Genomic DNA, 14,945 nt, shown 5'->3' on the forward strand with positions numbered 1-14,945 from the left:
ATATTTTTCTTTACAACAGAAGATACTCAAAATCCAGAAAGGAAAACTGTAAACTTTTAGTTTGGCATTCACACAAAGTTAAAATACCTGCATTTTTAACCTACAGAGCAACAACAAGAATTATGCAGAGTAAAGGATGTTACATTTGTAACACAGAACCTCCAGAAAAGTTCTTTTCTTTTTTTTTTGTTTTTTTTTTTTTGTTTTTTTTTTTTTGTTTTATTGCTATCTATCTACTGAGAAATAAGAAGCCAAAAAATCAAGCAAGCATCCGACAGGACAGACAGTGGAATCTCTCAGAACACAATATGCTGGTGATAAAATGAATGCAGCCATCAAAATCAACTGCACTGGTATGGGGGTAGAATCAGTTTTCTAAGATTTGGAGTGGGAAGGTAGATTAAATAGTTAGGTGTGCCATATTTTCAAGAGGAGACATGAATGCCAAAGAGTAATAGAATAACAAATCTATACATTCACAAGCAAATTCCAAACTTTGCTGATTCAGTAGAGACTCCGAGTTCAGATGAAATTCTGATGCTCAGAATAGCAGTAGTTTATACTCTTGTGGTTTTTTATTTCCTGAAATTTCTATTTAATTTAACAGAAGCAATGTCATCAGCAACAATGTCATGGGCACATCTGAGGCCATGCTAGTGCATAGTAAAAAAAAAAAGGAAAATACCCAAAACCAACCCACTGCTTCTGCAAAAGCGGAATTTCCAAACAAAGCACTTGCTTACTCCAAACTGACAACCATCATGCATCCTAGGTATAAAACTTCCACTGGCCTTTTTATTCTTTTAGTCATCTCATAATTTATAATAAATAGGATAATTATAACTGATAAATATGTCTCTTTAGTAAACAAAGGAATGAAGGATTGGTATTTATACAGGATGCATAACTGTAAAAAATATAGATAAATACCATCATTAAACTCTGCCAATGAAAAGATTACTGGCTTCAAGAACAGTGTTTAGACACAGAATTACTGTAAAAATCATACTGTACTTAGTACCTCAGCATATTTTTATCAAACTAAAATCACAAAAATTAAAACAAAATAGCATTTTAAAAAGATTTTTGACCTCTAGTTCCAAAACTACCGTTGATACATAAAATAAAAACATTTCTTAATGATTTCCCATTTGAGAGACTTTACATAAAATTATGATTTTTCTAGAAAAATTTAGATGAGAAAATTTCATTCCCCTAACAAATTCAGTGTATAAAACTGCAAAAGAAAATCAAGCAATGAGAAAAATGTGGAAAAATACTGCAGAAGGTGGTAAATATCTTTTGGGCTAGGATAATTCTTGACAAAATTCTTATATAAGCTCACCAAAGAAGGGATGAATGTGTATAATGCGTTTTTGCACTCAGACACACATGCACACATATGCACACTCACACCCTCACCCACACGCTTTTCTCTTTTTTTTTTTTACAATCAAATATATATAAGCGTAAGTTCAGCTTTCTACATATGTTAGTGTACAATAATTGTTTCACTTCATATAATTACATTTGAGTATTCTTGATTAAGAAAAAATCAGCAGTTTTTGAAAAGAAGGCTGCATTTACAGTGCATAGCTGTAACAAAAAAGAACATCGTCATACAGTATGTACATAAATAAAAATACTCCATTTAACATTTGTAAATACTCAACTACTTTAGAGAATGTAGCAAATAAACTATCTGTGCACACACCCAGATAGTTATATCCAACTCTCATTAATAATGTAACACCACGTCCGCTCATTAGAATAAATCGCTGAACAAGCTGCACATTTGACCATTAACAAGGCTTTGAAAATTCTGCTGTGGAAGATCAATGTTGTAGACATTTACATGGGTGTCAGAATTAAAAGATGAAACTTCAAAATGTTAGGGAAGCTTGAGCCTTTTAATTTTCTTCTCTGCAAAAAAAAAAAAACCCACAAAAAATCCAAAAAACAAACCAACTGAAAAAAGAACAATCTTAAAACAAAGCTAAGACAGATTGCAGGCTTCTGGGACCTGTGGTTTCTTCTGGATTGTCATATTATCACCGTGTTGTGAGAAGAAGCTTCTTTACAAAAAAAAAAAAAAAAAAATGCAGTGTCTGATCCCCAGACATCAGCAGCCATAGTTCTCACACTGGGGTTTTTTTTCTGTTTGTTTTTGTTCTTTTCTGTTAAAATGCAATATGTACAGATTTTGCAGTTCATCGTTGTACGTGTATCTCTGTGGAACTGCTGCCATGTCTTGTGATTTGCATTGAACTCGCAAGGAACTCCCGGCTCCCCCGCCACCGCTCGCCCGCGAAAGCGCAGCTGACACCCATGGACATGCGTGTGCTTACTGGACAGCATCCTGCCCCTCCACTCCTCGAGCAGCTGTGTTCATGTAAACCATGGTTTTGAACAGAGAGTGTAAAGTAGGAGAAATTCCTAAGTACGACTTTTTAGTTGTCCATTATTGAAGGACGTGATGTCCGTGAGGTATTCGCCATCCCTTTGTTTTCCTCGGATGACATGCTTGTTACCTACGCAGGCTCCGCTGTGCCTCTTTAAGTAAACTATCAAAATCCATGGAGTCATACTTGCTTTTAGTGGAAGCAGGATCAAAATCATCTGAGTTTGAATCTGAAACCCAAAGGATGCAAGCTTAGGTAAGAGGCAAGAACTATTATTTTCTCTGTATATTGGTACAAATGAGGCTCTGTCCACTTACAAACACAACTTTATGGGATGATAAAAGTATAGAAAAGACTATCACAGAAGGTTTAGGCATTCCTGGTAGAGAAGCAGCACTTAACAAAAGTGGAACACATCACCAGCAGTGGGGAGAACCATTAATTGCATATACATTTAGAGCAGGTTAACTCAAAACAGTTTCCTCAAGGACTTGAGCACCAGTACACTTGTGTATAGGTCTCAAAGTAGTCCAGATAATCTTGACAGATGCCTTAACCAAAATTCCACCTTTGTCTTCTAACTCATGTTTCATAACATGCCCAAGACTTAATTCTTGTGAGAAAGGTTCTGAAGAAAGCCAGGGCAGCCTGTGAGCAGCACATGGAGGACACAGCTGCCTCTGCCTGCCTTGCCTTGGGGTCTTGCAGAAGTCTCTACACCTGCCTGAATCTCTGGTTTTGCTTCAATTTGTCTTTTTGGGTTTGCTTGTTTAAAGTGTGAGCAATTCTGGGTAGGGCCCCTACATGGCTGCATGAGCAGTCTCAGGTGAGCTCCTCAGCTTTCGGCATCACATGGGATAAGCCACAGCAGCAACAACAGCTCCTGTGGCCTGGGATACCTGTTCCAGCTTTGCCAGGTGCTCAGACATGGAGCAGTCTGTTCCCAGCACAGAGGAGGGATTGTACATTTGTGGTCACACAGCTCCAGTACAATTATTGACATGGCTGCGAGCAATGAATTTCCTTTTGGAGTCAACCCTGCTTAACACTGACTCTCACCAGTTCCTGTGTCACAGCTCCTTTATGAGACTGCCCTTTTCTTGCCATTTCTTGTGTTGAATTAATCAGAACTCCCCATCTACCACTATGAGACACACTGCGCATTAAATGTTCATTACAAGTTCTGTTAAGACAATATCTTCTCACAGAGGAGAGGTGTTAAACTTCTGACTACTATTTTCAAGTGTTTTCTTTCTTCTGTACTCAACCCAAAGCTGATTAATTCTCTCTGTCCTGGTACCAGCTCATGAATTTTAAAGTTCATCCTGCCATTTCCTTATGTTGCTCTATCAGATACTCTGCAAAATACAGGGAATGCAGTCTGAAGTACAGAAACTCAAGCTGTCAGCAGGACGAAGTGAAAACAGTCTGCTCACAGATACTCTGGGAATTCCACTCACAATGGAGAGAGCTGACAGGGAATACTCCCAGTGATGAATAATGTTTTTAAGAGGGTTCCCTTCAGACAACTTATTTTAAACCCCAGATTTTCTGAGATACAGAGATGACCTTGGCTTCCATTGCTGAAGATAAGTCAAATCAAGGCAAGACTTCAATCAGGTTTTACTGTTTTTATCAGCCTACATTTCAACAAATGCCTTGCTACCCTTTATATTTTTTACATCAACCCTATATCTCTTCAGCAGTCAATTGCCTTTTCTTAGCTTTACATTATCTGTTTAGCCACTGAAGTGAATTATAGCATATTCATTGTGAACAATGCGTATCATCTTTATAATTTATTTTGAAAAGACATCAATTGGTTAGAAAAAATACATCTGTATTCACTTTCTGCATTGTACAAAGCCGAGGGCAGCACATACAAGATTTCATTAGCACTGTGTTACAGGGTTATGAGAGATTTTAATGACTGTGGTCATTTATTCATAAAAAAATCCACAATATCTGATTAATATAGATTCAACAGCAAAATGTGCCTTGCTATATTATTCAGAAAAGAGTATTTTCCATGTCTTTAGTCTATTTATACAGGTATTAGGAAAGGTTTGACATTTAATGAATACTTTACATTTTAAAAGGTAATTAAGTAAGAGGTGAGTTTATCATAAATTGTAATATTACAGAGGCTGTTTTGGTAGTCTGCATAGTCTCTTTATGCATATACTTAACATCAGTATTCCTGCTGTAAGACTTTGAACATCTCCAAAAACCCCTGCAAGGGGAATCACCTGACCAGGAGCGTAAGACAGAACCATGTATTTTCGTCCAGGCAAGACTCAGACAGACCCAGGTGTGTTGTCACAGCCAGGATACACACTTGGGACTGGAGTTATCACAGCATACTGCAGGCTAGAGACTGGTATGCATAAAGCCCCACATCACTGTAACTGCAAACACCAAGAGATTTGCTAAGCTCTCCACAGGTTGGAGTCTCTTACATCATGACTGGAAAGCCCTCCAAGGTGACACCTTCATACACAGATGCTTATGCACTATTTTAGAATCACCAGCTGATCAGTGGCTTTTGCCACACTAAGGGTCAAATTTGGCCACAAGCTCTTCCAGCTTTCAAACTATGAACTGTGTTTAATAAGTGTCCCTGGCCAATTCTGCCCATCCACAACAGAACCCATGGCAAAGTAAGAATCATTATGAAATTTTTGGGTTGAGGCACCTACTTTGTCCTCTGTTTACCACTCATATACATTAGTGAGGTATTGGAATCAAACAGTTACAGCAATAAATAGTAAGGCATGTGTGAGGTTTCTGCGGTGATATATTTTCAATTTAGAAGTGCATAATTGAATACTGGGCACTTATTTTTGATAATGATGGAAATGAGCTTGAAAAGAATATTCACGGTTTGGAATATCTGAAAGAAGCCAGCTGAGATCAGTAGACTTGTAAAGTTCTTACAGCAAGTGAAAACCACTTTCTTCAACACCACTCCAATCATTTAAATGGTTATCAGCAGTAAACAAAAAAAAGCAAACCTTAAATTCTCCTGAGTTACAAGATTCCAGTTATGTATTTCAATTCACATAGAGCAAAATACCTACCTAGGTCTGCATAGTTAGACTTGCAAAACTGCTTGCGTCCACAGAAGTACAGCTCAAAATCAGGCTCATTTGACCTGCGTAAAGTGTATCCATTTTCAAGAGCAGCGAAGGCGTCACAAGTATAGCGGTAGGTGATGAAACCATAGCTGTCTCTGCCATTGAAAAATACAGTTGTGAACAAAAGCTGAGAAGAGTTAACACACATTAGTGTAACCCCTTCCTGAAAGCAAGAACTTGCCAGAGACCCAGCAGTGGAAATGCCAGAAGTACTGCATCCATTTGTCAGCATGATTGTCCTGCCATGCAGCTAAATACTTATTTCTGGGAAATTTCAACTAGCAAGATTAATAAATAAGGATGAAAGAAAATAAGTACAGTTTTGAACTCAGCATGTCATCTGTCACAGGACTTGTACTGGTAACTCCCATACCAGTAATCTTACTGCCATAATTTTTTACATATGGCAGCTCTCAAACAAGAAGTAATGTCAAAAGTTCCTACCCATCATCCTGCAAATTTACAGTGCACTCCTCAATTTCACCAAAAACTTCAAACCGGTCCCTCAGTTCTGTTCGGGTTGTGTCAGGTCTGATTTTACCCAGATAAATCACACGACGTTCTTCCTGTTGATAGAGCAACCAGGGAGGAGTTTTTTTTAACAAATGTGTAATAGAGATGAACCTACACATACATGCACACAAATACACACACACAGATGTGCAGAGGATCACAATTATAGAAACAGTCTTTTGTGGAAGTCCTATTGCATCTTGCAATTCTTACATGAAATAGTTCTCTCCTGGAAAGCATCTAAGGTATTTAAGTGACGCTACATTTGTCAGGTGGTGTGGTCCTGGAAGGGTGCACCAATTGCTGTTACTGTTCTGTACACTGACAGATGCTTCCCTTTGTATCCTACTGTACCTTCTTTCCTCTTACCCTTTCTACCACTTCCCCTCCAGCACTGCAAACTCATTCCAACTAGGAACTCTTTTTCTCTTGCCATGTATACAATACTGAGCAAAACTCATCTTAGTTGCAGAGGAGCAAAATGTAACACAGTAATTGCATAAGAGTACCACAGACAAAACATATGACAAGCATAACATTATAAACTCATATGACTCAGTAGCTGATTCATCCTGCAATCCTGTTCCACCATAATCCATACCTCAAAATAGAGGGAGAATTGTTTAAGGTTGTCACCCCAGCCAGCAACTAAGTACCATGCAGCCCCTAGCTCATTCCCTGCTTGCCAGTGGAACGGGGAGGAAAATCAGAAAAAGATGAAATGCCTGTGTTAAAATCAGCTTAATAAATGAAATAAACTAAGATATAATAACAGCAATAATTATAATGACAGTATTTGTAATGAAAAGGGGGGGAGAGGAATAAAACCCAAGAAAACAAGTGCTGCACACTACAGTTGCTCAGCACCCACTGACCAACACCCAGCCCATCCCTGAGCAGTGGTCTGCCTCTCCCAGCCAGCTCCTTCTGGTTTATATACTGGGCACGATGCCATATGGTATGGAATATCCCCTTGGCCACCTCAGGTCAGCTGTCCTGGCCATGTTCCCTCCAAGCATCTTGTGCACCTGCTCCCTGGCAGATCATGGGAAACTGGAAAGCGCTTCATTTAGAGTAAGCACTATTTATCAACAATTAAAACATCAATGTCTTATCAACATTAATACTAAATCCCAATCACTGTCCTGTACCAGCTACTAAGAAAAATTAACTCTATGCCAGCAGGAACCAGGAATGGGCCCAAAAGTTGTCTTTTATTAAAATAAATATTTTGGGGGAATGACAGGAAATAAAATATATCTTACTGTCACCACTACCTTTTGGTTTATTCAGAATAAAAACCACCTGACTGAAGTCCCTAGGCTAGGGTATCTTCTACATGTTCTTTCAACATTTGGAACAAAGCATCAGATACTTTTATAACAATCAAGTCACGGTCATATCATTCTTTCCTTAGTACAAATACTCAGCAGAATGAGGGAAGGACTAGAAAACCCTTTAAGAGTCACTTAATGAATTTTAGGATAAACACTTTTCTGAGGGAAGAGACACTTAATGAGCTGGAGGAAAAGAAAAGGGGAAAAGGAGATCTTTAAAACACTGACCTTAACGAAACCAGGGAAAAGAAAAAACAGCTATACATGGCTTGGTTGCTCAGCCTTCCTGCTTCCAATTGCCTCTGGCCTGGCACTACTGGCCCTACTGCCCATCCCTTACACACCCACACAGCAGTCCCATAAATTGAACCAACACCACATTCTCAGCTGGTGTAAATCTGTCAGTCAGTAGAGCAGTGTCAGTTTAAACCATCAACTTTGGCACCTGAGACTTGTGCAGAATTTCGGTGCCGAATGCCGAAGGAGCTACACTGACTGCTGAGAATTCATGACTATCGTAACCTGGAGGTGCCTAAAGGCTAATGGCACCTCAACTGTGCAATGCAAAAGGCACTAGGGACCTAAATATAGACTTGCATTCCTGCTCAGAAACATTCTAGCCTGAAGAGACAGGTAGTTTATAGTGTTACAATTCAGAAATAGTGAGAAATGTATCTTTTCCATGAGTCCCCACAGAGTCATAAAGCACTAGTCATTCTTGGACCATGGACAATACAATTGATATTAGACCAAAACACAGGTAAAACCAGAAATTATACTGATGCCACTTCTTTACTTGTTTGAGTATTCATCTGCGATAAAGAGACCATCAGAACTCTTGGTTAAGGGTGCTGAAAATCTTGTCTTTCTGTTCCCAAAAGAGCACTTTGCTCTCAGGAACTATTTAATGCAAAATAAATAAACAATTCCTGCAGCAGGAAGCCAACACTAAAATATTGTCTCCCAACAGAAACTCCTTCTTACTAGCACATTCAGTAAACTATTTTTGCTGACTCTTTTCCTGGCCTCACAAATCTCAGGGGCTCAGATCCAGTTAATCTAAGCTCCTGAGAAATTAAAGTTTAAAACGCCAGAAAACAAGAGATAAAAGAATCAAACATTCCTACCCAAAAGCCCTGGGTAGGCTAAGGAATGGCATAAGAATTATCCATGTTCTTTATAGGTCCCTGGTCAGCCCAGTGGAGGCCTTGGTTGTACACACCAAAGTATGTACCAGCTCTCCTTAATCAGGGGGATCAGGTAAGGATCTCATTTAGATACTGGAAAACTACTGCCTCTTGATTATGTAAGTGCCATAGGTGGAACCAAGGTGAGTGCCTTGATAGTCCTCTGTAACCATGCTGGGACAGACATATTCACTTTTAAATGTTACACCTTCCAAAATGCAAGGTCCAAAAGCTGCCCTTGTTCTCTGCCACAGCAGTGCAGTTTAGAGAAGCTAGTGTGGCTAAAAGGACTTGTGCTCATGGGTAGCCATACATTTAGGGCACAAGGGTACTTTCCAGCCAGCTGCTGCTTTTGATCTCTGTCTCCACTGTCCACAGCCCACAGCCCTGACCTTCTTCCTGACAGAGGAGTTTGGGTAGGGCTTCTGTGAATCAGGGACTGTAGAGTGCAAGCAATAGAAATATGCATTTCTTCCATTTTCCCTATTCTAATTCTGCTTACTTTCACTATGGTTGGGTGCCATAAACTTCAGAAACAGGAAAATCTGCATATGCACAGTAATTACTTTTTCAGAGTGTTTTACCAAATCAAGGATTAAACCGCACTGAAACACTTGATAAGAAACAATTCCATTGATACTTGCTATTGAACCTAAATGACTGACCAGATGGAGCAGAACATAACACAGCAGACTGCCTAATATACTTTAGCTGAGATAATACATCTCGACTGAAAAAAACATAATGTTTCACTCACTGACATGGAGATTGTTATATTACAGTGTGATGGAAATATCTACTGCACACTCTTCCATAAGTCTGTCTGCATGCCTGTGCAATTTTTCCTTCTTCTATCCCTCTAATAACCTTTACATCTAATATCCCTTTAAGACAACTGTAATAAACCAAAACTGAACAATTAAAAAAAAAATGCCTGTTAAAGTACCGTTAAGGGAATAAGTTAAACCTGCAAAATTAAGGAAATTCAAATTTAAAGCTGAAATGTACCATATGTCCTCCAGTGTGCACATATGAAGAGATGGGTTCAAGTAGCTTTTTAAGCAGAGTGCCATGATGGAATAAGATATTGGAGAACACAGGATTCACACAGCATTGTCTTTGCCTTGGTTAACTTTGGCTTATTTAATGCAACTATGAATATTAATATTTACATAGATGCCTTCCTTTTATTACCATGAATATATAATTATTATACCATGAATAATAAGAGCTATAGAAGCCTAAGAAGATTGCAACACACCTCTAAATGTTAAGGACCTTTTTTTGATAGTAAGTTACATGTGTAAGTCTATATGGACATATTAAGATGTTTACTGCAGTTTTGAGACAATATGACAGATGACTTGGAAACTTGGAGAAGTGCAGAAAAAAGCTTTTGTTTCCAATTTCATGTGGGCAGAAGGAACCTGCAGGAAATTTCAGAAGCTATTTGTTCATATTTCCCTCCCAAAAGTGCACATTATTTATTTTGCATCATAAGCACTAAGTGTGGCTCCTTGCTCTGCCAGGTTAAAAAAAAAGAGAAAAGTCCAACCAACTCCCTCGGGCCTAACATGTCTGCCTTCTTTCATAATCCTGCTCATTCTTCATCACAGTAAAAACATTTGAATTGGAAGATGTGGCAGAAAATCTCAGAATGACAAGCAGTATTTGAAGTCTCACATGAAAATACTAAAGCATTAGAATAACAAAATATGAGAAAACAAGACTGGAATACACCTTACACATCAAAGGGTAAATTAAAGGGACCACACATCCTCTAAATATTGACTGATGCTAAGGATCTTTTTGTCTTGCAAAGGGCTTCTCCAAAACTTTATTTTCTTTATGCTTCCTTATTACTCAGTCTTGATTTTATAATTATTTCACTGAGCACTGACCACTGATGTTTTCCCTTGGGTTTTTTTTGCTTCTTCCCCCAACAGACTTTGCCTGCCTATGGTGCTGCTGAGCCAGGCCCGTGGAAACTGAAGGCAGACACTCCAGAGGTACTCCTGCTCCCGTTTTCCTTTTGTCTGCACGTCTGTGGTGCATACCTAGTTCTCCAAGAGCCAGCTAATGCTTTATGTGAAGCTGAGAGAAGAAATCCAGGAGCACTTTAAAGCTGTGTTCTGCTACGGATTTTGAAGGCTCTGCTGCTCACTCCAGCACAGGTGTCTGGCTGGGTGCACAACCCATGTCTGTGTTGCCTTCCATGCCAAATGATTTCTCTGCCAGTAGAGACTTGAAGCCATGAAGACTTTTATCCTTCGAGCTGAAGGCCAAATACCATTTTGAAAATGCAGTGGGATTGTTTGGACAGAGTTGCAAAAACAGAAATGCTAGGGGTGGAAAAAAGCCATTAAAGCTTAAGCTTCTGATGTAATGATGATGAGAAAAATTTTTTTAGATTGAGTAAAGAAAAATTAGTATGGCCTGTGAGTAAGTATGAATGGAAAAAGTAAAGATCACAAAAACTGGGGTAGGCGGAAAGAACATTATTATCACATGCTGCTGTGTGGGCAACTGAGGGCTGAACAGTACAGACACACTCCATGGTGACTGCTAGAAAAATAATGATGGAACTGTAAAACTCAAAATTTAGATAGAAACAAATACAGCAAAAGTAGAGTACTTGGGATCTAGAGCAACAACAAAAAAATCCAAACTAAATATACGACATATATTGAATCCTTCATAAGTGGAAATGCATTCTATTGTAGGCTGACTCTGGTTTTAGACTTTAGAGAAGGCAAGCACTCATTTATGAAACCACCTTTCTCCTGCCTTCCTGTTTTAGAGCAATTTATTTTCTTTGAAACCATGTGTTTCTTTTCACTGCAGTGGCCTCACAGCACATTTATCTTCTTATGTCTGTAAGCTCTCTGGGACCAGGACTCTTGATACTTGTCTCAGAGAGGCTGTCAGCATTTAGGAATGAAGAGTAGCAATGTTAATTGTAATTTTCTACTTGAGTATAACCTGATTTTGTTACATCTTTTAGCAGTAGCCAGTGCACACAGTAAATGAGCTGCATGAAGGATGTGACTGTAAGTCAGTATCATGGCCAGAGTTGTAGAGTAGCAGACAGCCACAACACAGCTTAACCTGCAACTCTGGTGCACCACATCAGTGAGGAATCACCAACTAGTGACTCCAGAACTGGAATGTGCTATTTCAGGTGCCATGCTTCAAAAAGTATTTGCCACATCGTCTAATGAACTGCTGGAGTAAACACAACCCAGAAATTTCCTGGAGTGTATCAGAAGAAAAAAGAGGCCCTCAGGCCTTTTGGCAAATCATTGCCTTGGTCTGCCTTGGCTGGGGGTTGAATCCCAGTTTCTACAAAGCACTAAGCAGACTGTGCTGTCCTGCAGTGCTCCTCAAGTTTTGTAGCCCATGTGTCTCCAGTATGATCTGGCTTACATGATTAAGCAAGTCTTGGTAGACCATTCTTATGTTCAGTAAGGATCCATTCTAAAAAACAATCATGACCAGGTGAAATAAAACAAAACAAGATCAAGCTAAACTATGCTAACATTTGGTCAGTTAGGAAAGGAATGACAACCAAAAGTATAAATGAATGAATGAATGAATGAATGAATGACAATTTATTTTTTTTTAACTCTCTAAGTACCTTGTAGGCTCAGCCCGTATTTCTCAATCATGCCTGCTCAAAATTAAGACCTCAATCCACAAAAAAGGCACTGAATCTCCAGTAACTGGAGAGGGGAAAAGAAGAAAAGGAAGATGAGAAGAATATGATAGGACCTTTTGAAGTCAAATCACCTGTATACAGCTGTAAGACTAGACAGGAATTCAAAAACTATGCAGGAAAATACTATCCCAGGCTTCTAGCTCTGAATCTTCTATGGCAAGGATTGTGGTGGTGTGTGTGTGCAAGACTGAAGGGGCAGTGTTCAAACATGCCTGTGCCACACAGCATGAGCACAGGCTTCTAAAACAAGCCTCTTCAGCATTCTGCCAATATGTCTTCACATCTGCCAAAATACAAGCTGCCTTCACAATCAGAGGGCATTGCTTCACATATGGTTTTGACAGATTAAAATTTTTTTCTCATTTCTTTTTCCTAGGTTTCCCATGCCTGTTGTCCCACGGAGACAAATTTTAGATACTGCTTCCACAGTACCTAATGACTTTTGGCTCTGTCATAACTTCTGTTCCTTCTTTACTGTGCACCCTTTCTACAACTATCCCTTTAGATCTCAGCGCAGTGCTTCTCATGAAGAAAGTCACCTGCCCTGTGTAATAACAGGCATTAGCCCTGCCCAATCTTTGGGCCACTCTTCTAACAGTATCTGGAAGTATGTGGCCATAAATCAGTTCTGGCAGCATGAGAATGGGCTAGAAAGAAAATAAAAAATTCCCCAATACAGAGAGCAAAGAAATCTAAATTTATGGGACTGTAGAAAGAGCTCAAGGAAAGAGAGAGAGGACATTCTTGTGGCTGAACGATAAATAAGTTGAGTCCCTCAAGAATGAAAAGAGTAACACAAAAGAGACCCATAAACCAAAAGATATAAGAAAAAGAGCAGAGAATGCTAGAAATTATACAGATTTTATCACTGAATTAATGAGATTGGAAATTCCCTTTCTCTGCTGTCTCCTAATCCTTACTGTTTTCAGAGTATAAAATAGCACAATTCACTACAGATTTTTAAAGTGAAAGTGCTTTGTATAAAGGAGTTAATAGGACTTAATCTACATTTTCTGCAGAACTCACACAGATGACTGTATTTTAGATTTTTTTGCCACGTTCTGTTTATTGATATTTATTTTTAGTTTTGATTTATTTATTTATGTCTATTAATAAATAATTCCATTAATTAAGTTACTTATAATCAAAAAGCTCACTTTAGAAAGAAAATAAATTCAACCTTGGTTTTGAATTGTCTAGAATTTTTAATGCAGTATGATGCAGCATATCTGGAGCTTTTTAAGTTTCTTTTCTTTCCTTTTTTTTTTTCTCTTGATTAGCTACTTGCCAAATATTTGTTTGTTTTAAACTAAATCAAATTTTCTACCTCCTCAGCAGGATTCATGTTTATTTATATGGGTAAGGTACAGTAATTGAGAAGTAGCAAGATACACCCATGACAGTGGTCTACTTGAATCTCTAATTTGTGGTAGCTCTAAGAGAGAACAGCCAGTATAACTTACAATTGCTGGAAGGTAGTGTTCATCTCTAAGCAGATGGAAGCTAGATATTTTAAAAATAACTGCAAAAATTGACTTAAATATGGCCCTGTCTGAAGCCAAATAAAATTATTCCATTGCCTTCACTGCATTTCAGAGCAGCACAGCAGAGCGTGTTATAGCTCTAAATCTTGTGCTTCACAAAATACACCTATCACCCACACTTTGTAGACAGGACACCTGAAATGGAGAAAAGTGAAATGATTTGCTGAAGCTCACTAAGAACAACAGTAGCAGAGACAAAAAACAGGCCATAAAGTTGTCTGTTCACTCCCAGAACTCCCCATTGCTGTAGACTATGCCTGTCTCTGTCAATCTCTACACACTCCTGGTTCTGTAGGTGCATTAGGAAAAATGCTGCCAAGTGTGTGACAAATCACCTTTTGCTACAAAGTCCACTAATGGCACTGGGAATAAGACCTATTAATTTTGGTGACCTCTGGACAGAGCACTAATGGAAAACCTGGGAACGAAGATGAAGTATCCTGGTTTGTACCAGCTCATGCTGGTAGCCAGAGCACAGCCAGAACAGCCATGTAGCTACAAAGAGCAGGACACAGAAAATCAAAATGTTAAGGTGAGCCACCAAATGGGCTTAGCAACTTTGACAGCAACAGATTTACAGCAGATCCCAGTTTATGCAGTTGTCGATGGGGAACTCAAAAGGGGCAAAGGCCACCCATCCATTTAATAGCCATTCTTCCTTCTGTCCTACTGCTACAACAGCCAAGAGAGCTACTTATCCCCACATGGGATAAATATTTCCTTTGCTTCAGGTATTTCAGTTGTTTCATAGAGAACACTGATGAACAAAATAATTAAATAATACATGTTCATTACGAGAGGGCCAGTGCTAAGTGACATTTGTAAATTGCATCTTGTCTTCAGACTATTTTGCTAAAAATAACTTAAAAATTAACCAAATCACAGACACTGAAAAAATTATAATTCAAATCAAGTCTTTGGATCCCAGTTTTGAGCTCTGTTGTCTGCACCCTCTGCATAGACAATTACAGCCACTCTGAGAGTTCAGCAATTGGTAAACCACCTGACTCCTTATTTTGTGTATGTCTGGTAGGAGAAATACAGTATAAAAGGCAGGTTCACTCATTGATGTGTGAAAGAAATAGACTAGTTCTCTTCTATTATTGC

At 38.8% G+C, this 14,945-nt stretch overlaps 1 protein-coding gene across 2 annotated transcripts in view; it reads right to left on the reverse strand.

Annotated features, from left to right (window-relative positions):
- Window positions 1–553: 553 nt before the first annotated feature.
- PPARGC1A (PPARG coactivator 1 alpha) overlaps window positions 554–14,945 on the reverse strand; it is a 363,672-nt gene continuing 349,280 nt past the window's right edge. For both annotated transcript variants that reach the window (XM_086888438.1, XM_023925422.2), the window contains 3 exons: window positions 5,984–6,105; window positions 5,483–5,634; window positions 554–2,631 (listed from right to left, as the gene is read on the reverse strand). In XM_086888438.1, coding sequence (XP_086744564.1) covers window positions 2,528–2,631; window positions 5,483–5,634; window positions 5,984–6,105 — 378 coding nt within the window. In that variant the 3' untranslated portion in view covers window positions 554–2,527. The remainder of the gene's footprint in view (window positions 2,632–5,482; window positions 5,635–5,983; window positions 6,106–14,945) is intronic.

The sequence above is a fragment of the Cyanistes caeruleus genome, chromosome 5 (assembly GCF_971803275.1).
Source record: "Cyanistes caeruleus chromosome 5, bCyaCae1.hap1.1, whole genome shotgun sequence".
NCBI lineage: Eukaryota > Metazoa > Chordata > Aves > Passeriformes > Paridae > Cyanistes > Cyanistes caeruleus.